At 39.2% G+C, this 25,108-nt stretch overlaps 4 protein-coding genes across 5 annotated transcripts; 3 read left to right on the top strand and 1 right to left on the bottom strand.

Moving 5' to 3' along the window:
* Nucleotides 1–203: 203 nt before the first annotated feature.
* LOC122667806 ((DL)-glycerol-3-phosphatase 2-like) lies at nucleotides 204–12,384 on the bottom strand. The gene is made up of 6 exons (XM_043864241.1): nucleotides 12,226–12,384; nucleotides 10,232–10,453; nucleotides 6,635–6,695; nucleotides 6,384–6,531; nucleotides 5,917–5,996; nucleotides 204–644 (listed from the first exon to the last, which is right to left on the bottom strand). The coding sequence occupies exons 1-6, from the start codon at nucleotides 12,290–12,292 to the stop codon at nucleotides 512–514; spliced, it is 711 nt and encodes a 236-aa protein (XP_043720176.1). The 5' UTR covers nucleotides 12,293–12,384; the 3' UTR covers nucleotides 204–511.
* LOC122667807 (histone H4) lies at nucleotides 3,348–15,204 on the top strand. The gene is made up of 4 exons (XM_043864243.1): nucleotides 3,348–3,354; nucleotides 3,791–3,800; nucleotides 7,712–7,717; nucleotides 14,780–15,204. Exon 4 carries the CDS (start codon nucleotides 14,785–14,787, stop codon nucleotides 15,094–15,096), a length of 312 nt encoding a protein of 103 aa, XP_043720178.1. The 5' UTR covers nucleotides 3,348–3,354; nucleotides 3,791–3,800; nucleotides 7,712–7,717; nucleotides 14,780–14,784; the 3' UTR covers nucleotides 15,097–15,204.
* LOC122667809 (histone H4) lies at nucleotides 3,349–18,934 on the top strand. Of its 2 annotated transcripts, XM_043864245.1 has the most exons (4): nucleotides 3,349–3,354; nucleotides 3,791–3,800; nucleotides 7,712–7,716; nucleotides 18,582–18,934. In XM_043864245.1, exon 4 carries the CDS (start codon nucleotides 18,588–18,590, stop codon nucleotides 18,897–18,899), a length of 312 nt encoding a protein of 103 aa, XP_043720180.1. In that variant the 5' UTR covers nucleotides 3,349–3,354; nucleotides 3,791–3,800; nucleotides 7,712–7,716; nucleotides 18,582–18,587; the 3' UTR covers nucleotides 18,900–18,934. The 2 variants fall into 2 exon arrangements, with proteins under 2 accessions (XP_043720180.1, XP_043720181.1); XM_043864246.1 differs by lacking the exons at nucleotides 3,349–3,354; nucleotides 3,791–3,800; nucleotides 7,712–7,716 and adding an exon at nucleotides 18,203–18,208.
* Nucleotides 7,716–24,764, top strand: LOC122667808 (histone H4). Its single transcript, XM_043864244.1, has 2 exons — nucleotides 7,716–7,720; nucleotides 24,407–24,764. The coding sequence occupies exon 2, from the start codon at nucleotides 24,407–24,409 to the stop codon at nucleotides 24,716–24,718; it is 312 nt and encodes a 103-aa protein (XP_043720179.1). The 5' UTR covers nucleotides 7,716–7,720; the 3' UTR covers nucleotides 24,719–24,764.
* Nucleotides 24,765–25,108: the final 344 nt, after the last annotated feature.

Below are 25,108 nucleotides of genomic sequence, written 5' to 3'. Positions count from 1 at the left end.
ACCTGGGAATTGCATAAAAATAAATAGAGCCTCAGACAGATTATCGATTAGCATGGCTGCTCACCTGTAAGAAAACTTTACTCAAGCAAGATCCTAGTAGTAGTAGTAGTACTAGATGAAATCAAATGGATGCCCTCTTTATGTTGAAGACACATTTCCTTACCACAAAATTTGGAAATATATCGTGGTTCTTATAGCATTCGTGATCTCAAAGATGTTATAACCTTCTTTCCCCATAGTTACTACAGACATACAAATACTTTGCAGCTATAGAATCCAAAGTCAACTGGAACCTGTGTCCACCAAATGAAATTAAAAATGTAGATGCTAATGAGATTACAGGAAACTACACTATAATTTCAACAAAGTCCAAAAATAATGTAGTGAGCCTGGATTTGAATTTCAAAAAAAGAAAAAATCTTATTGTATGTTTCTAAAAAAGCAGATGTACCAGGCAGTCACTACTACAGATCTATACTGCAGCACTAGACATGAAGTTGGTGGCGTGAATTTAGACCAATAAATCTTGGAATGGAGGCAGGCCCCAGTTGCCAGGGTTGAAATCCAGTAGTGACCCGAGAACTTGGTCAGCATCTTTATGGAGAGAACAATCTAACATTGGATCTGGGACCATAACTACAGACCTGCATGTTGAATGCGACCAAAACATAAAAATCAGAAAAGGGGATGGATAAAGATTACGACCTAGAATGTTCACTTAATAACTAGGAACCTTTTTGATAGTTTTAGGGTAACTACACTTTTCTAAAGGTTTTAAAGACAGATTCCAAAGAAGATGGCTGTGCACATCTGTCTCAGAGCAAAGTAATAATGGGGGAGCTTTTTTGGAGGGAGGGGGGATGGGGGCATATGCAAGAAGAGAAGCACTAAGCATGAAAATGGAACAACCAAACAGTGAAATGTAAAAATGAAGCTTGCAACATCTCATGAAACTACAACAATCAGAGCCAGTTTACAGTAACAAGACACAAATCTAATCTTTTGGGAAAAACCAAATAAGGTGATTTGTAGAGACATACAGTTTGATCTTGTCAAGTAGAAAAGTCCAATAAAATGATTTAAAATATTGTAGGCATTGAATTCTGATCAGTTTGCATCTCCTTTACTTCAAATGGTTATAGGTACAGGACCCAAAATGACAATAAATATATGATGCAGGCTGCAAAACCACCCATGTTAGAACATCACCAGTTAATTGGACAACAACCACACCCAAAAACAGGCTGAATTCCTTTTTTGTTGTGTTTATATTTTCAGGCATTGAAACTCTCATTTGGACTAAAATCTTTTTCTGTGACCTTCCCAATGGGAGCTAAAATCAAATAATGGACAAAGCTACAATGATAAACTCTGTCCAAATCATTTTTTTTAGGGGGGGGGGGGAGGGGGAGTGGTTTGATTCATATTCATGTGGAGGGTGTGGCATCTCCATACTTATCTCTATTCCTTCCATGATAGTTTATTGAATAACTGAATCAAGTTTCTAGTTCTTGACACTGCTCTCTTGACATTTACTTCAAGTTTTAGTTCACATTCTTAAATTTCCTTCTCTAGCTACTACCTTAATAAATAGAAAATAGAAAAACCCTAAGCTTTAAACCCAAGGACTTGAAATCATGATTGGGAAAATTACCAGGAGTTGCTTGGTCTCAAAGTTCTCTTCCCCCAACTTGCGCTGAAGTTGAAAAATTACCCCAAGTTTTTTGAGCTTAAATTGATTAACTCAATTTGTATAATGGAAGTGATCCACATAATTCAAAGAAGTGAGCTTATTTTAGTAGAATAAGCCTCGAGTTGGGTTCTATACATGTTGGACCTTTGGTCCAAAGTGTCAAATCTTGATACAATATGACCGATATCTGTCGAGATTGGCCATGTTGATACGATACAGAACTGATACACAAAAATATTTATGTACAGAACTATATCGAACCGATAACTCAATACACATTACACAGGCTGCCAAAACCCAAAAATCTCAATTTTTGAAAGAAAATTTCTTCCTACTCCGAATTTTTTGCAGAACCCTTAGTGGTACAATCTAGTGTCTACACTAAAAAAACATCTAGGAGGAGCGATTCAACAAGCAACAGTTTGCACTTGCTGATAAAGATTTGATCACATGTATTTCTTTATAAATCTTCTTGCTTGATTGCTTCTTAATACTTAATAATAGGTTTGATATTGCACTTGCCAATGAAGATTTGAATGACTTGATGTTGCGAAGACAAAGATAACCTGATATTCGTTAGATATCATTATTTATTGCTTATTTATGATGTACAATACTAAAAAACTCTAGTTTTGCAGGTATCATATCATATCCATGTGTATCAAAGCGTATCTATCGTCTCTCCGATACATCTCCAATACTTGACAACTTGCTTTGGTCCAAGAGGTTTTTGTAGTAATATGCCACTTTAATGGTAGAAGCTACGACTACGAGTTTAGTTTAGGATTAGCTTAGAGTCTACTTATATTAGAAGTTAGCTATAACAAGTCCTCGAATCATTAGGAATTTGAGTCTAGATTTCATTATAAATCTATGTTCTGGTTTTAGAGTCCTAGTTTGTGTACGAGTGCCAAATAGACCTCAGTTTTGACTATTCCAAGTCAGTTTAGGCCTTGTTTAGTTTATGAATTCTACACAAAAATTTATGAAATATAGCTTTCAGTTTTCTGAAACTATGGACTGGATTCAGTTATTATTATTGTAATGGGGGAGCATAGGGGCCCCACGCGCACAGCAGCCAATGAGAGTGTGCATATGCTGGCATCTCAGGGGGTGGGATTTCCGCCTTTCATGGGGGTGGGGCAGTCATTTCCTCCCCCCCCCCCCACCCCACTGTTCCCAGAGAACATTTTCCCTATTGTGAATTTAATAGTGTAATTGGTGGGTTCTAAGTGGGGTAAGTGGAATTCCTAGCCATTTATCCCTCTTTATTTCTATCTTTTATCAAGATAACAGGTCAGAATTTTCTGTTCTCTATAGCCTGCCGCACATCTGATTTTAGTTCAAGTTTCATTTTTCTGATTGCAGTAGAACACGCTAGCTACTGTTCTGTGGTGACTCTAAATTGAGGTTTGAGATTCTGCCATATTGCTTTCTAAAGTTTTGTTATCAGTTCTGAGATTTCTAGTTGAATGGTATTGGTTCTAGATCTGCTACACTCTCTCCTAGTGGCACAAGGACTCTTCCAGATCTCTCTATTATATTATCTGACTTGACCAAAATTCTGCAGACTGATTCTGTTAGTAGAATAGATTATTCGATTACAGTCTTGGTCTATTCTGAGAATCCTGTGTTATGTTATTGAAGTTCTCAAAATTCTGGTTTTACTTCCCTGTTTTTCCACCCTGTTATGAGCTAGTTTTCTGGTCTGGAAACTGGTTGGTATTAGAGTTCCTACTGAGTTTGGTAAATTATATATTTGACTAGACTCCCACCCTAAACAAATTTGCTCAAGAAGAACAACCCATGGCATCTGTTGCATGAATACTTGTTGTCCTATGAAGAGTTTAAGGTTGTTGTTACTTAAGAACCTGTGTTGTGGTTGCCCAACTAATGGAAACCAGTCCCCAGAATAGCCTACCAGAAAACTAGCTGACAATAGTATAGCAGGACAGGAAAACAACCAGATTAGGGAGAATTACTACAGCTTAACACAGAAAGCACAGAATGGTCTCAAACTCCAATCAAGTACTCTATTCTATTAGAAAATTCAGCCTGCAAAGTTCGAGCTAAATCTGACGACAGAATACAAAGTAGAGTTCTAGAGGTACTAGGACAGAGGTCTTGGTCATATCCACTTCTACATCCCCTTTTCTCTCTGCATTCTTCTTTGTATTTTTCCTTTGATTTCTGCATCAATACACTCTTTCAATGAATGATTGTTGCTGTTCAATGTTCCACTAAGGCATCTAGTTGCTTGTACACACAAGTAGGTCAACCAGGAGGTGAATCCAGACCTGCCATTACTTCTTCAAGCCTGTCGGTTTCTATTTTCTACCATTATTGGGCTGCAACAGTGAGGTACTGATATCTCAACATTTGGCCGCGGGATTGTTATGGGATTCCGAATGTTTTAAGAGGTATTCCTATGCTGCCATCGACCTTAGTTATGACTTAATCTAACTTGTGGATACGGAGATACAAGTAGTTGCTAAATTCTGTCATTAGTTACTAATTTGGTGTAATTAGTGAATCAGGGATTCAGTCCATTGGATGAGGTTGATTTTTATATGTTATGTTCTACTTGATTAGTGGGAAAATTGTTCCAGCTTTGATGTTCTGACATTGGGAATTGAAGCTATATTGGTGTTTCTAAGTCTGGAACATTACTTTCTATTTCAGTTCCTTGTTAATAACTTGGAATTCACCCGTTAGATCATCAACCTACTTTGAGGGATTGAAGTAATACTACTTACCTACATGTGACCCAAGTTTGGGGATTACTTTTGGGGTTTAACCTGCTGCTTTTGAGCCCTACGATTCTGCATGTTGGGTCGGAATCTTAAACGTTCCTTAGGGAAGTATTGATTCCATCAAATACATTACAATAGATAGGCTTTCTTCTTCTTCCTTATAATTTTGCTTCATATTGTTCACTGGTTTTGGAGTTGGGTCGACTATGATGGGACCATTCTTTGCAGCTGTACATTAGGTTAACCTGTTCTACACTTCTACTAAGATTTCTTGGAATATATCACATGTATCTTTATGCCAGAAATAACAATATTATCAAGAGTCAAGACAACATATCATGGTTGGAAATGAGAGAAATTTAAACTCTGGAGGTAATACAACAACAACAACAGCCTTAAAAAAAGAGCATCCCAGTGCACAAGGCTCCCACTACTGCAGGGTCTGGGAGGGGCAAATGTATGCAGCCTTACCCCCTGCTTCACAGGAGAGGCAGTTTCCAAGTTTTGAACCCACAAACAGGTTGCACTGCGCCAAGGCTCATCCACTAACAACAATTCAACCTTATTCCAACTAAATGGGGTCGGCTACATGGATTCTTGTAAACAGAAAAGAACACAACAACAACACTAGACAGCCATATCCTACCTAGATAGGGTCAGGTACATGGATCCTTGCCCTCCACAAATACAATAACAACGACGACTCCGTCTTAACTCAACTGAATGGGGTCGGCTACATGGATCCTAATCCTCCAATCAGCTCTATTCGACAACATACATGATAGAAGCCCTAAGCTATGCATGTCTTTCCTCACCACTTCTCTTAGGGTAATTTTAGGCCTGCCTCTGGCTCTCTTAGATCCTTCAATCTGAATCAAATCACTCCTCCATACTGGAGCATCCCCAGTCTTTCGTTGAACATGGCCATGCCACCTCAAATGGCATTCTCATACCAACAAAAATACAGTGAGCATATTCAGTTTTCCAGGAATGATATATTATGTCCCATTCATACAATTCCCTTTATTGTAACGATTATCTGTTCAAATTGGACACTAAAAAGACTAAATTATTCAAGTTGTATTGGCATACCAAGGTCTCAGCTTCCTAAAGCTACTATTGGAAACTCTTCATATCAGTGTTGTAGTAAAACTGTGACACTCCATTCAGTGTCCATTTTAAAAAACATTATGGAATTACACCAACCATGATACAGATCCAATGTTTCTAATCCCACCCCTCCACCCTTTTTCAAATGACTTTTCTCTGCTATAAACATAAACTTGATCTGCAAGGAAGATTCTTCTTTCATTTACATGCCATTTGATGCCAAATGCTATTCGTGATGACACGAAATAAAGCAATATAGTAGTGAAATCGTTCCAACTGAATATCTCTTTAGGAAGTCTACCAAAATGAATGCTAAACAAATGTCTGGGGTTGTAATAGAATGCTAAACAAGTGACTTACATCCCAGCATTTTTAGCTGCTGCAACTCCTGAGGGCGCATCTTCAAACACAAGAATCTTACGAGGATCCACAGTACCACCCTAATCATGCACAAGTTATTATAAGAAGTTTTGATTTCCCATTGACATCAAAGTATAGCTGTTGATGTAACAAGATAAACATAGCTGCTCTTGTACCAAGATAAAACTGGACCCTTGGAAGGGGCGAGGGAGGGAGGGGAAAGAAAGCAGTGTGACAGTTGTCAATCAGCAGAACAGGAGTTGAGGTACCACCCTTAGCTTGGTGGTTAGGTCCCTGGCTGTTGATGGCAGAGAGCTGGGATCAAATTCCACCTCATGGGAAAGGGGGTTGGATTTAGGGGTTTCTGGGTTGGGTGGGACTTATCCTTGTCCAAAAATATACCAAAAACAAAAAAACCATTGCAGTAGTAAATTGTCATTGTTGCAACACTCATGAAGATGTGATACCTCAAATCTTTTGGCCGCAACAAGGAATATATCTGGAGAAGGTTTGCCTTGCTTAACTTCTGGGTCATCACCAAGAACCACATGGTCCATCATTGAAAAGATTTTACCATGTCTCTGAGTTTTCAATGCAAAATGCCGTGCATGAGAACTGTGCACATATCCGAAGGTAAGTAAAACTCTTTTGATTGACTTCATAAATAATGTAAAATATTCTATGAACTAAACAAGAAAATCAATAAGATCAAGCATACCCTGTTCCCACACACATAGGTATTCCATTCTCGTGTAGATGTTTGATCAGACGGGTGGCTCCTGTAAACAGATTAAATTTTAGTCATGAACTCTGCATTGGGTAAATGCATTCCCAATTACAAGGCGGTTTTGAGTACTAATACAAAAAGGGGTTAAAACTCAAAGCTGCTAAAAGAGAAAACCAGTCTTGAAACATGACACGGGTACTATTGTTCAGTTTATAAGCATTTGAGTAATCAACAGAATCTATGATATTGGTGAATTTAAACATACAGCACCAAAGTGATAACTCAATCAATACAAGGATAACATGAAATTAGATATAAATTTGCAAATAGAAATAACAGAAGCCTAGAATGAGTAAAGAGACTTCACCAATAAAAAGAAATTGAATGGGCAAAAAACATAAAAATAAGGTGGCTAACAACATGTGAAATCAAAATATAGCACATTTAAATTAACTACAGCACCAATGACCTTATGCAAAAAACTCATTCAAAAAAAATATACAAATGCAGTGCCATAATGATGGCACCGCATATACATGGGAACAGACAAAAGGTAGGAAAACTTATGACTAAGCTCCCATCTCGACAATTATGGCTAAATTTGATAAAAGACAAGCATTAACACCTTTCTTTTAAATAATGGGAAGGTACTTACGCAAATTGAGGCTTTTAAGAACAGACAAAAGTTAGGAAATCTTATGACTAAGTAGCCCACTCTTAGGTTAGAATATTTGCTCCCATATGGACATTTTATGGTTAAATACTTAAATTTGATTGAAACTAGCATTAGCACCAGTCCTTTTCAATTGGGAAATTGAGGCTTTTATGAGAAATTGAGAACAGAAAAAAGTTAGGAAAATCTGTGATAAAGTATCTATTAGATATACAAGTCTTCCTCCAACCATAACATGTCATGTAGAAATTTTATCAAAGACGTTTTATCATATGTTGTTTCTAAAGAATGTGATGCTACTCCCATGCTGGAGGTCTTGGGTTAAAACTCATAGTCAGAAATCTCCCTTTATTTTCCTTTAAGCCTCAGGATAGTCACCACACTTGGCACTTTAGCAAGAGCAAGTCTTCAAGCAAAATACAGAGCTTTGTTGAACCCCTTAGAAACCATGATGGAAGAAAAAGAAGAAGAGTCTCCCTTTATTTTCCTTAGTCACTTTAAGCACACTTGGCACTTTAGCAAGAGCAGGTCCTCAAGCAACAACAAGCAATTAGGTTTTCCTCCCACAGAAACAATCCTCTGCATCTTTGCTTGGAGTCTGAATTAGCAACCCCTTCTCCATATCTTTTTCCTGCCTAGATCCAACCGATCTTTGATGCAGTTCAAGGAAGAGTTACTGTTCACGAGATACTATTCAGCAGTACGGTTCATGTGGTACTGTTCATGAAGATCTTTTGTGGGCCCATATAGACTAGTCGCATGGGAGATATTGAAGCTGCCAAGATCTTTGAGTTTCTAAATCTCTAGTTACTATTTTCATTAGTTTTTATTTTGTTAATAGCTAGGCTAAGTAGGACTTTCTATTTTCATTGTCTAGTTTCTTTTTAAAAATTGCTTGGTAGCCAAGCTACTCCCCAACAAAGGAAGTTTCTATTCTTGTAATGTGTATGCTCGTTATAAATAAAGGTGAAGGGCTGCAAGGCCCACGGTTTTGAGTATTGAAAAACAGTGTCTTCTTCAATGGAGCTGCAGTTCTTGTGGTGAAGCAAGAGCAATCCTACGTTGGGACTGGTGGTGAAGCCTTTCCCCCAGGCCAGTGGTGGTGAAGCCCTGGTCATATCCCCCATCCATCATCTTCTTCTTCTTCTTTTTTTCTTCTTCCTCTTACTGTTCTGCAAAGATTTCCAGCAAGCCTATATCTCCAAGCACGGTCTACCATGGGTGATATCTGACCTTTGTTTTTGTGTTTACCGATTACCTATCATTGTTAGTATTCCTCGGTTATAGATGACATCATTTTTGGAGGCTATAGAGATGAGCTGTGCAGGGACCTTGATGAGAGAATGTAGAGAGAGTTTGAGATGTCCATGGTTGGTGAGCTTTCATATTTCCTTGGCCTGCAGATCAGTCATCAGTCAGTTAAAAGATGGATTATTCATATTTCAGGTTAAGTATGTGAAGGAAATGCTCAAGAGGTTCACCATGGAAGATTGCAAGCTTGTGAGCATACCCATGATGACAGGTTGCAAGTTGAGCAAGGAGAATGATTCCTCATCAATTGATCACATTATGTAAAGATCAATGATAGAAAGCATACTATACTTGACAGCCTCTAGGCCTGATATTCAGCAGGCAATTTGTATGGTGGGCAGATTTTAGGCAAGCCCAAAGGAGAGTCATATTGCAGCTATGGAGAGGATATTTAGATACCTCAAAGGGATTATGGAGCATGGCTTATGATACCCTAGGAGCAAGGATTTCACTCTGGCAGCTTATTCAGATGCAGAATGGGCAGGGTGTGTGGATGATAGGAAGAGCACTAGTGGAGGTGCATTCTACTTAGGAAACAATCTTGTGGCCTGGCACAGTAAGAAACAAGAATTACTCTCATTATCCACAACAAAGGCAAAATATATAGAAACTACATCTTGTTGTACACAAGTGTTATGGATGAAGCATATGTTGAGAGACCTCAATATTGAGCATAGCCAACCCGTCACAGTGTTATGTGATAATACCAATGGCATCAACATCTCCAAGAACCCGGTGATGCATTCAAGAACAAAACATATAGCCATCCGGTATCACTTCTTGAGAGAGCAAGTGAAGGAGAAGTCAAAATTGGAATTCCTTCTCACAACAGATATCTTCACCAAGCCATTACAAAGGCTGAAGTAAAACGGTTGCCCTATGCCCTGAAAACTAGGTGCTTATGCTGAGTCAATGTTCATTTGCTTATTAATACATGCAAGACGCGGGTACTCCATCACAAAGGCTGAAGAAAAGTCCAGATAACAAACTATCAGTGCCCATCCCAACAAGTCATGGGGAGAGCTATTCCAACATCTTCCCTACACCACATTCACTCGTTCTCTTAGATGATCATACAACAATTTTTTTTTTTTTTTAAATGTGATACTTGTCTTCTCAGAAAAAACACTAATCATGATTGTACAATAACATCAATAAGGAAGATTGGGCACAAATAACCATAGATGTTGCATTGCGAGAGAAATTAAGAATCCATAGAAATTTGAGAAGCTCCAAACAATTGGATCAACAACTATTCTACACATAAATCACAATATGAACATCAAAAGATAATGTCATTCCCCCAAAAAACAGTAACTATTCCAACATTTTCCCTACGCCACATTCACTCGTTCTCTTAGATGATCATACAACAAATTTTTTTTTTTAAAATGTGATACTTGTCTTCTCAGAAAAAACACTAATCATGATTGTACAATAACATCAATAAGGAAGATTGGGCACAAATAACCATTGATGTTGCATTGCGAGAGAAATTAAGAATCCATAGAAATTAGCTCCAAACAATTGGATCAACAACTATTCTACACATAAATCACAATATGAACATCAAAAGATAATGTCATTCCCCTAAAAAACAGTACCTGGCATAAGCTCACTATTAGGGAACAAACTTTTAAGCATTTCCTCTCTTTCTTCAAGGAACTGCTCCGGAGTAAGAGAACTTATTCCTGTCTCATCAATAAACACCCTTGCTGCTTCCAATGCTTTCTTCCCCATCATTTTTGCCTTGAGAGACCAATCGAAAGTTTTATTGTATCTAGCTAGTATAATTTCTTGGACTTGAGTATAGAACTTCTCCGTGTCTACAATATTAGATACAACCAATCAGATCAAATTTTTCAAAGCGAAGACAAATCCATAAAGACAAGGAATAGAAAGTAGAATCTTTGCAATTAATTATCTAGAACAGTCACACTGAAAATAAGAAGGAATAGAACAGTTGTTTTTATCACTCCTCTTTTTTTGTTTTTTAAGTAATATTAAAGATTTCATTGAACAATTGAAGTATAATGAGAAAAACCAAAACTAGATATCTGAATATACAGACAAAGTGATCTGTATTGAACAAATGGTTTCCATCACTATCAGCTATTTCCACCATCAGGACGAAGATTTTTTTCTGGCCTATGACTCTGGTGCAGTAGCATTGACATGGTTGGACCGGCACAACCTGCTGTGGAAGCCCAAGCCAAAACAAAACTGGCCCAACCCAACTTTTTAGTCCAAAGGTGCTTGGTACATATTTATTTTCTTTCTTGGGATAAATAACATGTAATCTTTTATTTTATTGGCTAGATTAAATAGGAGATAGCAACATAGGATTTAGTTTCCTAATTGTCTTGACTTTACAAAATAGAAAAGTTTTCAGTTGGGTTTCTTCTTTTATATACGGGAGAGGGCTTTCTAAGCAACTCACTAGTGCGTTCCCCTATGCCGCTTGCTCAGAGAACCCTAAAAAAAAGATGTACTCATACACGAGGCTCCCGCCACTGCGGGTCTAAAGAGGGTCTTAATGTACGCAGAGTGAGTAGTAGGTTGAGTCAGAATGTGAATCGACATAAGTTTCACATCACTTGGTGGATTTCATTTGGTCTCTACCTCGGTAAACCTGTCCGAATTTAGTCCAAAAACGCTGTTTGAGAGAATGTAGGATATGGATGAAGGAAGATGATTAAGATTGTTCTACGCGATTCTTGCAAAACACTGAATAAATTGAGCAGAGTAGATACTAAACCAGTTGGCCTGTCACCGTTTTCTTCCTCTTCACACTTTCGGTTTGTTTTCTTAAAGATTCAATCAGGGTAGACTTCAAAATCTGTTTGTGGATTTCATGTGGTCCGTAACTCAGTTGATCTTTTGAGGGTAATGTTGTTTGAGAGATCGTAGGAGATGGGTGAAGGAAGAGGTATCTTACGAAACTCTGGGCCAACTGAACGATGACTGAAGTAAACCCAGATGATCATTCACGAATTCTTCCTAATTTCTCATTTTAGTTTGTTTTCTTAGGCACCATGGACTTCGAAATCTATGTATGGTCAATTGGGTCGTAAAAATATAGCTAAAATATGACACAAGTTCTCGCTATCCAGAGGAATCCAAATTTCTGGATAGATTTAGCTTATGAGATATTAAAAATCCAAACAGAACCCACTGAAAGAGAATAAATAAAGAAGTTACTGAAGCATTTATAAACATTACCCAGTAAGAGACCGTCCATATCGAAGATAACATGAGTGGGGTAATGTTGTTTGAGAGATCGTAGGAGATGGGTGAAGGAAGAGGTATCTTACGAAACTCTGGGCCAACTGAACGATGACTGAAGTAAACCCAGATGATCATTCACGAATTCTTCCTAATTTCTCATTTTAGTTTGTTTTCTTAAGCACCATGGACTTCGAAATCTATGTATGGTCAATTGGGTCGTAAAAATATAGCTAAAATATGACACAAGTTCTCGCTATCCAGAGGAATCCAAATTTCTGGATAGATTTAGCTTATGAGATATTAAAAATCCAAACAGAACCCACTGAAAGAGAATAAATAAAGAAGTTACTGAAGCATTTATAAACATTACCCAGTAAGAGACCGTCCATATCGAAGATAACATGAGTGATGGTGGGTACTCCCGATGGGTTCGCCATACAGAGAGAGATCAATGGCCTGAATCTGACCTCTTTTTAGCGCTTGTGATGAGGGAAGACGAGAACCGAGACAAGCATTTACTGATAGGGCAGCTCCGAATCTGGGTTCGCTAGTTTATAAACTGCGGAAGTGAACAAACACAACTTTACCAAAAAATAAAATTAAAAGATTGAAGAAACGCTATAATACTGTTACTGCAGAATCTCTCCAACATATATTGAGATTCCGGTTCACACAGTAGCGCATTGGACCGGACCACTTGAAAAAACAGAAAACCAAGAGATCGATGTTTGGTCTGCAGAGCTTGCACCTGGGCCCAATGATAAGGGAAAATTATCCTCTTCAATTCCTTAAAACTCAGCAATGCAACAGTGCTAGGTGGAGATGTTGACACGTGACAGCTTGAACACATGGCAGTACTTGGATGTCCAAGCTATCATGTGTCGGTATCTCCACCTAGCATTGTCGCACTGCCAAGTTGAAGAAATTGGAGAGGATAATAATCCAATGATAAGGCATGCAAGACTATCAAAATATATGAATTTTTTATTTTATGAGAGATAAGGCGGTACTTTTGTGCGCTATGTGTCAGACAAAGAAGCCACGCAATCAAGTAGCAAATTTTTTCCCAATGAAAACAATTGTTGTTGATACTTGATAGTTTCTCATAGCCATTATTTATTCTAAGCACACTTAATTTTTGACGGGGGTAATATTCTGAACACACTAAAGAGGTAAATGTGAACATCAAATCAAGAAAATTAGGGTTAAATGAGTTTAAAAGTTTCTTTTATACGGTCTTCTGTTAGGTCCTCTATGGACAAGAAAGCCTCTTGACTATACTCTACCGTTCATTGTCCGTCTGCCTCCGGCGAATCTTCCGTTTTGGCTCGATAGAACTGAGCTGGGTTCCACTCTGTAGGAAATGCATAGGAAGTCCACGCAGCAAACCGAGGCTCTATGTGCCTGGACCTCCAACGAATAATAGGTACCCCAACCCCAGGCAGAGTTAGTGAGCCGTGTAATAGGCAACCATTTCACGCAGTTCGGGGGGCACTTGAATCAGCCGTCGGCGCCCAGCTGAATCTTGACCCCTATCCAATTTTTGGGCCAATTCCCCCTTCGTACTACAACAAAAAATTGTTCCAGTCGAATACATTTGGAGAGGTTTCATAGATGAACACCCCAAGTTTTGCCATGTGAAAGAATGTTGTGACAATTCCATTCCAAGGATATCTAGGGAATGGTTTGGATTAGTCACTTTCAAATTCAATATCCTCTTATATATAGAGTTATTATACATACCCTCTCTTTACCAAAAAAAAAATTATACATACCCTCTCATATATGTGTGTCCAATTGTCCATGCACTTTCTTGGTAATCTTAAATTTTTATATGAATCATTTTGCCACTTGACATGTTTAAATGGGATCTTAGGTCTACAAATCCACAAAATTTCAGCCCCATTGAATGTGCCATATTGTAGAATTAATATCTATATAAATAACCTTCCAGAAAAGGGTTAAACAGGATCGGATTAGGCCAAGTTTTCTAAAACACATGCATGGTTCATGATTGTGATTGCAAGAAATTAAACCTTGATCAATCATTTTCAATTGTGGAATAATTAATTGTGCTAAAACTAGATCAATGTTTTTCAAAAAACTTAGACGACAATCTAATGATCAATTAAAAATAAACAATTAATAACCAATTAAAGACTAGGGATTCAACTGAGTATCAGTTTAAATTGAAGTGGCTTTTACATGTTGTGGCAGTGCCTAATGGACCCAAACATCCCCACCCTAGTGGATAAATTGTCCATACCATCGGATCATAGGTAAAATTTTAGATCCATTCAAGTTCTCCATCTATCATTTTAATGTTTAGAATAACTTTTTTTAAATGTTCTAGAAACGCTGTGGTACAAGAACTCGTTAGAATCTGGGATACATGGCTCTAAGGATCAGTATTGGATCAACTAAATCAACCTATTTGTATTGGTATCGAGAGAAGCCGATACCGATCCAGAGCACATATAATACTAGGTTGATACGAACCGATGGAGGCCGATATGGATGCCGATTCCTCTGATCACGCTCGGATTGAGTTAGTTGGGGCGAGGGACAGCCTCGTAGTTAGGGTGAGGTCAACAGGCAACCCAGTTCGAAAATCCGAGAGCGCGGTAGAAGAGAGAGATTCTTCTTTGTCCAGGCTTTGATCCTTGTTGCGGTTCTTTGCACCAATTAAAACTCACAATTTCTCATCGCACGGACCGAACTCAAGCTCAGCACTCCACGCGAATCGAACCCCAATCCGACGGTTGAAACTCACTAGCCAGGAATAATGAAAGCTATATAAGTCAGTTCTTCCAACCATTTCACACCCACAAAAAAGAGTTTTCCCAACCATAGAAGCTTCATATTTCGAAAACCAGGGTGAGAAACTGCAGTGTTGCAGGAGATCCTTTTGTTTGAGAGTGAAACGAAGATGTCAGGGAGAGGCAAAGGAGGGAAGGGATTGGGAAAGGGAGGAGCGAAGAGGCATCGTAAGGTGTTGAGAGATAATATTCAAGGCATCACAAAGCCTGCAATTCGTCGTCTCGCGAGGCGTGGTGGTGTCAAGCGTATCAGTGGATTGATCTACGAAGAGACTCGAGGAGTTCTTAAGATCTTCCTTGAGAATGTTATTCGTGATGCGGTTACTTACACAGAGCACGCTCGCAGGAAGACTGTGACCGCCATGGATGTGGTTTATGCTCTTAAGAGGCAAGGCAGGACCCTTTATGGGTTTGGAGGTTAGGGTTAGGGTTTTTCAATATCTCATTGAGTTTTGCTTGTTTTGGTAGGGGAAAGACGTTTAAGTCGATGTGTATTAAAGTGAAGAAATTGTATTAGTCAATTTGAGGTTAGCGAGAGAAGTGTCTTTCATTGATACATTTCACTGTAACATTTTGGCAATTCAACTGAAATCTTCTCCTAATCAAGTTCGACGGATCAAGGTGTATTTTGTTTTCGAATTTGATTCTTTTAGGATAAGCCTATGAAACATCTCTGTTCTGCTATAGATTAGGATTAAAGTTAGTTAATTGATTAACCCACCTTTTAATCGAATGTGTTCAAGCAAGAGCTTACGCTTACTAATTCTTATTACAGAGAATATTATATTTTGCACTTCGATTGTAGGGTTTGTTTTGTTCAGTACTACTTTGGAAGTATAGACGGAGAAGGTAGCACTTCGTTTAATCCCATATCAGATTTAAGGGTAATTTCACTATAAGCTTGGATAACTGGTTGAAAATTTCTGATCACTGCATCTATAGTTTTGATAATTTGTAGAAGAAACCTAGAATAGAGAGGAAGCTATAAAACAGAAGACTCATGAAAAGAATGCTGGTTCCTTCCCATTGATGATTCTTTTCAAAGCATATAGAGAGTGGACGTAGGATTGACCATGGGAGAACCTTCTCCAAATCTCCCTTCGTTGGAGCTCAATCTTTGGACCATCCCACAATACATGTAAAAGGGGTTGTTAACGATGGTGATCATACTGGGCATTTACAGCAGTATGGGTTCTGTTCTCAGAAGCAGAGGCTCGGAATCTCAATTTCTAGTCAGGGTGTTTCTCAATGAGAATCTCTTTAATCCTCTCTCACCACCAGGGAAACCCCCTTGTTAGGCTCAATAACTCCTGAAAGCCTCTTTTCTACTTTAAACAACGAGAAGATAGTACCAGTAGAAGATGAGGAAGACATACCCCAGTTTCTGGAATTTCAACCATTCTTTGGAGCTCTAGTTGAAGGCCAGGGTCTGCTCTCCATTGCAGAGTCCTCTACCCCCAAGACTTCCGACAGGTAGAATTTGGCTGTGGGTTTTAAGTTAAAAGGATGGAGACAATTCTGTTGTAACCATAACTTTTCCCTTTTTCACTCTTAATTATATTTTGTATTCTCTTTTGGTTTGTTGGTTTTGTTGTAATTTCTCCTTTACTCTCTCCCTCTAGCTTTACCTCTCCCCTCTTCTCCATCTTCAGCTCCCCTTCCCCTCACTCTCCTCTCTGGCTCTCCCTCCCCTGCTCTTAGTTGCAGACCCCAGGTAGCTCCAGAACAACCTTCCCCCTGTCTCCTACAGTTCTCCCCTCCGTCACCAACTCTGGGCCCCTGGCCAATGTTTCTTGTTTCAATTTAAGCACAACAAGATGTCCTCTCCCAGTACGTAGATGGCATATATAAATCCAGGGACGTATCCCAATATCGTCGGCAACAAATCAATCCAGAATTCAACTTACAACCAAACCAATTTCCAGTTTCAACTTTCGTCGTCATCGTCAATCATGAACCACCACCACCATCCAAAAGTTATATGAAATCACATCACCCAACAAATGAAACGGAAATTGTGATTTTCTTCTGTTAATTACTTACCCCACAGCCATATCCAAGGAAAACTCTAATAGGTGGGACTGTGGGAGGAGGATGGCCACTTCTAGTAATGTCCCCAAACCCATTGCATTATCTGACACAATCAATCCTTTGTATCCCTGCCTCCTTGTCTAGATTTTGGTTGGTCTAGCCTCAGCAAATTAAGCTGGAGAAGTAGTAGATGCTACTTTAATTTGATTTGCCTACTGGTGAAGGACGAGAACGAGATTATTCTTAGAGAAGAAAAAGAGACAGAGTATTGAAGAAGTTAAAAAAATATGAAAAAAAGATCTCTGTCTACACCAAGTCACCAACACTTTCATGAATCTATCTCTTTTTAAGGAGGAAAGAGATAGACACATAAGAGTGCTGGTATAGGCCACACATCCGTACAGAAAACTGCTTTCTAATAATATATTTTTTTATTTGAATTGATTTGCAAGAATGATACTTGTAGATTCGAAGGCGATAGTACTATAAAAGGTTGCCGAGTCCTTGCCGTTGAACCCGCATACCCACACCCTCACCCTCTCTCGCTGCCGGACCATAATACCTTGTTTCTCCCACTCTGTCTCCCGCTGCATGACCATACCCCGGTCTCTCTTTCTCTCACACCCACCTTCATCTGAAATTACCACATTAAACTTATTATATTACCACATCATTTTCACAAAGGATAAAAATGTTTTGTGACAAATTCTGGTTGAAGCGCTTGTGATTAGGTTGACTCTTCAAGTAGCTATTTTAAGGAATCTCCTTGCCATCATCAATGAGGGTGACTATCTTATATTGATAAACCTTCTTAATCAAAGTTCTCATTCCGTTACATGGAGAATTATTAATAATGTTCTGGATTATCTATCCTTGAGGACTCAGCTTTGAATCGTTGCGTTTTGTGTATGTCTATTGCCAGGCAAATTCAATTATGATCTTTGGCTAATTTCGGCTCTAGTCATCATAAATTTGTTTATTGGAACTTATCCCCATTTATCTCCTAACTCCCTAGCTCTTCTTTTGATGTGTTTTTTTGTTAAGTCTTTTGATGGTTGTTGCTGAAGTCCATAGGACTTGCGAAGCTTGCAATCATATTGGGGTAAAGAACTAGCCACGAATTCAGGAGGTTAAATCATGTAAACAAATTCAACAAGGTCATAATGGAGGAATGCATTAGAGACATCCGATTGGCAGACAGCCCAAGCATATATAACTGTAAGGGATAGGACAATATGAATAACAATCGATTTTACAATGAGATTATATATTTCATCAAAATCAAAGCGGGGGCTGTTGGTAAAACCCCTTGACAACGAAACGTGTTTTGTAACATTCAATAGAATCATCCAAATGACGTTTAATTATAAAAACCAACTTACAACCAATGACATTTTACATAAACAAAGAGGGTACAAGAATCCATGTGCCATTTTAACGAGGGCATTCAGTTCATCCTCCATAGCAAGACGCCACTCAGGGAATTACACAGCCTAGCAACGAGTGAGCTAGTGACGGTTGTTATAATGCCTTTCCTTATGAAGAGAGATTTTTTCAATAAAGTTCTTTGTTTAAAAAAGAAAATGCAAGCGCGGGAAATGAAGAGCCAGAAGGTTTGATCCAGACAACAGTCTTCCACCAATAGAAATTCACCATTCCCAATCCGACGGACATACGCCGACAGATAAACTGTCGACACGGATCGATCCCCAATCCAACGGCTCAGTTCCGTTCTCTACCAACAGATTTTTTGTTTTGGTAAAAGCACAAATCTCCAGAAACAGATAGCGCTTTAAATAATTTCACCTGGACCATTAAAGCTTACATTGCACAAGAAAACACAGCACATCAGAGTGAGAGAGAGAGAGGCGATTAGGCGAAGATGTCAGGGAGAGGCAAAGGAGGGAAGGGATTGGGAAAGGGGGGAGCGAAGAGGCATCGTAAGGTGCTAAGAGATAACATTCAGGGTATCACTAAGCCTGCGATTCGTCGTCTGGCGAGGCGTGGAGGTGTCAAGCGTATCAGTGGTTTGATCTATGAAGAGACCCGCGGAGTCCTCAAGATCTTCCTCGAGAACGTTATCCGTGATGCTGTTACTTACACTGAGCACGCTCGCAGAAAGACCGTGACCGCCATGGATGTGGTTTATGCTCTCAAGAGGCAAGGCAGGACACTCTATGGGTTTGGTGGTTAGTGTTACAGGTTTTATGGAGGTCAGAAATAGGGTTTTACTTCGCTTTGCAATTTTGTTTGTACTTATTTCTGGTTCTGCGTTATAGGTGTTAATATTGGGGATACTTCGTTAGTCATCTCTCTTTATTTTATTTTGTAAATTTTGGTGGATTAGATGAGAGAAATGTCATTTCGTAACAGAGAACATCTCAGATTGTGATTTTAAAACTCGATGGTTAAATGTTTCAATGTTTGATAATGCAGGTTAAGGATTGGTATTTGATGTGGTTGTTAACTTGTTATTTAAGCTAAGAATTTTTTATTAGCACTTGGGTGCTTCCAGTGACTTTCATTCTTTATTAACTTGTGACACTTTTGTTCTTCTTCTGATTCGCAGTATATCGTTTGTAATATAGTCGCTTTGAAACATTGTCCCTTATATCAGCGCAGTTGTCTGCTTAAAAGTTAAAATTGCAATATATCTGCTCATTCTCATCTATCTCTAGAATCAAGAGGAAATCTGAGTACATAAAGTTGATTTTTCATGGTTACATGTCAAATGGGTTTGTGGATTAAGGCTTAAAGTTCCAAGCTGATGTTAGAGCCTCCATGTCAATTTAGAATATGACTATTACTTTGAGTGTGGGATCAATAATTCGATCCAGCTGATAGGTATCAAACAGATTGGGTAGATGAGTTCAGGACCAGTAATTGGTGGTGCAATCATGGGTTCTAAAACCTTGTTTGGGATTGCCCTGGGTCCATCCATGGAAGGTAATGATAATCTGGCAATTAATTATAAATTTCAAGTAGTTTGGTAGAATAAAATAACAAACGATACAAGGAGGGATTTACAATCATTTAACAGAGATTTTTTTGAAAGGGATGATAAAATAATAAGGACAAGGAAGGAAGGGAAAGGTAACTTGGTGTTGCGTAAAATAATATTATTAGCTTCTTCTACCTTTGCACAGAATCAGAAACTAGAGGCTGTGGGGAACCTGGTGAATGTGAAATTTTGGACAAGGTTTGAATCAAAACTTTCGAGGAAGTAGCCATTTGAGTAGTTCCAGTCTGGATTGTAGTATACGTTATTGTTTTCTGCTGATACAGATTCGGATCAGTTTGTATCGGTCTGGATTGGTTAGGTTTATGAGTTTAATACTGTTTTTGTTAAAAAATTTGGTTTTTTTTTTTTAACATTTTTACCATTGTTTTTTTGTACTGATCCATAGATATGGGGATTGGTTTGGAATCATATCGGTCTCCATTGATACCAATCTGTTTGGTCTGACACTGGTTCCTCAAACTATGGTTTTGATATATGGTAGGTTGTAAGAAAATAGATTGTGGTGGCATGATTTTGTTCAATGGAGGCCTTTGGAGTTTGGATGATTTAGTCTGAAGGAGTAATTTAATTCACCTTTTTTTTGGTAGAAATTTGATTCACTTTGAAAGAACTGAAAAAAGGGGAAGACTTAAAATGACCTAGGAGAAGGAGAAGAAGTGAGGAAAGATATGTATAGATTAGGCCATGTATAATAAATAACTTTAAATTGAGTTGATGGTAGAACATGGATCCAAGTAGCTGATTCCATTTAGTTGGGATAAGGCTGAGTAGTAGTAGTTCTTGTATTATATTTGGTGCTCTATCAGTTCAATAATATGGTCTAATGATGTGTTTGCGTTTTTCTTGTATTACAAACTGTTGGGGAAATACATTCATTTCTATCTCTCTGACTTTTACTCTTAGTTGGTCGGTCGCCCACTAATGAAGCCTTCTTTTTGAACTACATCAAGTATGTGGTGAATCCTTCCTTAGGTTCTTGCTGGACGGTTTCTAATTCCTTTCGAGGAAGTTCCATCTTGGTATTATATGAATATTGATTTTTTAAAGTTTTAATCACATCCTTTCGTGTACAGGTTTGAGAGGAGTCTAGGGACATGAGCCACTTAAGAGATGGATTAGATGCCCATCTATTTTGGTTGTTGAACTCTTTTATTCTTATTTGGCCAATACATGCCCTTAGATATGCATATGCACGAGGATCCCCTAAATTACCAAACTTTCCCACCTTCTATTTGAACTTTTCGGGTAACTTAGTCTCGAGGAACAAGCATAAACTTTCTGAAACAATAATTTGGTCCTCTACCCCTTTGATATTTTTCATTGTAAGTTTCAAATAGGACACAAGAAGTGACGCAGGCCGTCGAATGTGCTAATCTGCACAAAAGAAATAGGACACATGAGGTGAATCGGAACAGACTCTTGTGTAATCCTCTGATGCCGAAATTAGTTTCCAGATAACTAGTCAAGAAGGAGAGACAGGTTCAAGAAGAAATATAGAACTAAATCAGGGTTCTTTGATCGTAGTTGATTTACATCAAGAATTGGTTCTAGAATTGAGGATTGAGTTCCATCTGGCTTATCTTGTTTGTGTCTTCATCTGACCTTTATAGACGATTGAGACGATGTGTTGTGACATGATGGGGCTTTTAACCCTTATGCAACTCAAGATTGGTCGACTTACGTAAACATGCCTTAAATGCGAAGTGGCTTATCAGAAGATAATCATCTCGTTTGGTTGATATTAGATTTCCTTGAACACGCCTTCAATAAATGTTGCCGAATTGCAATGTGACTTGATACGTTAATGAGAGGGGAGTGGATCCCACCCAGGCAGTGTGTTCGGGTAGGGGATAAAGTGGTCATTTCCACCCCCTATGAGAGGAATTGTACGAACTGTATCGGGCAGGGAATCTAAGAAGATAAAAATCCCCAAATTGCACCACACTGCGCTTTTACGAAAACAAGTATTTTTATCTGCTCCATTTCCTGCCCGTTCCATTTCCCCAAGTTCTTCTAATAGAGGGGGTTGGACCTAGGAGTGTCAATTCCAGGCCCGGCTCGGCAGCCCTGACCAAGCCCCCCCGACTAAAGCCCGACCCAACCCGGCCTGATTACCAAACGTGTCCGGCTTAGGCTCGACACGTTTAGTATTCGGGCGGTCCCAGTGTGAGGTCCTAGCCCGTCGGGCGTTCGATCGAACGTACCGATTCCAGGCCCGACTTAGACCGACTGGTTACAACCTGACCCAACCCGACCCTTTAACTTATAAACTTCCGCTCCCCTTCCCTCCAAATTTTCGATTTTTGTTTGTTTCTTTGTTGGTCTTTGACATTTATTGGTTAGATACACTAACGTAGGTGAAATGAGGCTTAGTTTTTAGTTTTTAGATCTTACTTTGTTAGATGTGCTTCTATTTGGTATTGTGTTGCAAATTTTTTTTCCCCTTCTAATTACTTTGTTAAATGTGCCTTCTATTCGGTGTTGTGTTGTTATTTTTTCCCCCTGCTTCTATTCGGTTTTGTGCTACTATTTTAGTTGGGATAAGCTTTATTTGACTTTGAGTTGAGGTGTATTGTGACTGCCCAACGGTGTGATGGTTTGAACTTAAAATTCTGGTTGCATGTCAATTAGTAAACTCACACCGTTTAGAGATCGTTTAGAGTTAAATGGCTCATTAGCCAGTTTTAAATCCGGTTTAGGCTCATTTAGCCCGAATAAGGTTGCCCCAATTAAAGACCGAACACTGACCTACCGAAATGAAACTGTACCATGTCCGCCCAAGGCAAGCCTGAATGCCTAAATGGTCGAACACGGTGCAGCCTGTAAAATTGGTGAGGCCCGACTAGGCCCGACCAAGACCGACCGAGCCTGACTGGTTGACACCCTAGTTGGACCTCACCTGGCTAGTGCATTCAAGTAGGGGTAGGGTGATCATTTTTGCCCCCTCTATTAGAGGAACTTGGGAAAATGGACCTGCCTAGGAAATGGAGCAGATACAAGTCCTGGAAATAGGGGGTAATGTTGTTATTACGTTTTAACTTAAGGGTGAGTGGTAGCAGAACGTACGCACTGTGATCTTATTTATACAAATATTTTCATTTAACCGTAGATCTCACATGAGATTAATCTCAGCCATTCAATCAACTTTCCTTTATGACCGGTTCCTAGCTACTACGGTTGTTGCCTTATGAGTCACTGCTCTCTCTCTCTCCCCTCCTGCCTTGCTCCACCTCTCTCTCCCTTGTGCATACCCTCCCCACCCAGCTCTCTACAGACTGCAGCTCCCTATAATCCATCGAAGCCTTCCCTAAATCTTTTATTGATGAGTCGAGGAGTCACTTGGACAAATTCGTTTTCCAATTTAACTTCTGTCCCTATAATCACTCCTGTTGAAGCTACGATTTTTTACACGGTTCAAATTTCTCAAGGCTTGGGAGTCGTTCATTGATGCTCACACACCTCTTCTTGACTACACATGCATAGTCGGTGAAAGCCCTTTCTTCTATGGTGGTACCTTAGTCACCATCAACGCCCTTCGTTCCCTTCCCTCTCGACCACATTGATTTTCTAATAATGCTACCCCAAAATCGATAACCCAAGAATCATTTTTTTTTTAATCAAAGGAAGAAACCTAACCGAGTGATGGTGATTAGAGTTTCAATAAACTTCATCCCAAATTGGAGAGATTGAATCAAATATGAAAACACTAGACTTAGGAGCTGAAGCGCAAAGAAAATTAGATTATATTTTTCTGTGAGAAGTTCAACTTCAAAGTGGGTATTCTTAGGGATGTAAATGAATAGCTGAAATTCGTGTCCGTATCTGTTTAGCATTATTCGAATCCGTCCGAAAGCTAAAATGATACGGATAGGCTATAGCTATCCGAAAAGCTATATTTACATGTAAACGGATAAAATATCCGATCCGTATCCGTGTCCGTATCCGTTTAGCACTATCCAAATCGGTCCGCAAGCCAATCGGATGCGGGTGCGGATATAGCACTATCCGAGCCGAATCCGATCCGTTTACATCCCTAGGTATTCTGAGATCTAATCATCAAGAAGTGTAACAAGATCATGCAAAAGAAGATTATTTCTTAATGTTCCTAAACCATCTCCACTACGCATATTTGGGGACAGGAGAAAAAAAACCAATGTGGGAAAAGAGGGAGGTCGTCAACGGAAAAATGAGTTGCAGCGGCATGTCACCGAGAAGGGATGAGTTGCAATGGGAACTGGGAAGTGGGCGGAGAGAGATCAGGTGGTAGCCGGTCTTAGGTAAATAGTTCAACGGCTGAGATTGGATGAGTTAAATCAATGGTTATCAATGGAAGAACGAACCGTCAAGCTGATTTTTCGTACGTAACGCGACCTTTTAGCCTTAACTTAATTACTAAACATGTCAAAAAAACAAATCTCAAAGCGCGGGAGAAGAAGAGCCAAAAGGTTTGATCCAGGCAACAGTCTTCGACCAATAGAAACTCACCATTACCAATCCTACGGACAGAAGCCGATAGTTGAACCGTCGACACGGATGGATCCCCAATCCGACGGCTTAATTCCGTTCTCGTGGAACATAGAAAGCTTTAAATAATTTCACCTGGACGACCAAATCTTACATTGCTTGCACAAGAAAACACAGCACATCAGATAGAGACAGAGATTGACGATTAGGCGAAGATGTCAGGGAGAGGCAAGGGAGGGAAGGGATTAGGAAAGGGAGGAGCGAAGAGGCATCGTAAGGTGCTGAGAGATAACATTCAGGGTATCACTAAGCCTGCAATTCGTCGTCTCGCGAGGCGTGGAGGTGTCAAGCGTATCAGTGGTTTGATCTATGAAGAGACCCGAGGAGTCCTCAAGATCTTCCTCGAGAACGTTATTCGTGATGCTGTTACTTACACCGAGCATGCTCGCAGGAAGACCGTGACTGCCATGGATGTGGTTTATGCACTAAAGAGGCAGGGCAGAACACTCTACGGGTTTGGTGGTTAATTTTTGATTCGAACGGTTATTTATTTTAGGGTTTTATGGATGTAAGAAATATGGTTTTGCTTTACTTGGCAATTTTTTTTTTTAAACATGTTTCTGGTTGAGTTATAGGTATGTTAATATGGGGAGAAAATCCTTTAATCAATTCTCTTTGTTTGATTTTGTAAATTTTGATGGATTAAATGAGCAAAATGTTGTTTACTTTGGGATTTGGTTCTGTTCATATACAAATCTTAATGGTGCGTTCATGTTGGGGGGCGGGGGAGCAGATTATGAGGTCAAAGCTTTATGATTATAACCCTAATCGAGCTACTCAAATATAGCATGAGATAGGAAACCGATCCAAGTGTCTATATGAGAATAGACTTCTGTATCGGATTATAATAACAAGGC

This window comes from Telopea speciosissima, chromosome 7 (genome assembly GCF_018873765.1).
Source record: "Telopea speciosissima isolate NSW1024214 ecotype Mountain lineage chromosome 7, Tspe_v1, whole genome shotgun sequence".
Classification (NCBI taxonomy): Eukaryota; Viridiplantae; Streptophyta; class Magnoliopsida; order Proteales; family Proteaceae; genus Telopea; species Telopea speciosissima.
This window is presented reverse-complemented; position numbering and strand designations above follow the sequence as displayed.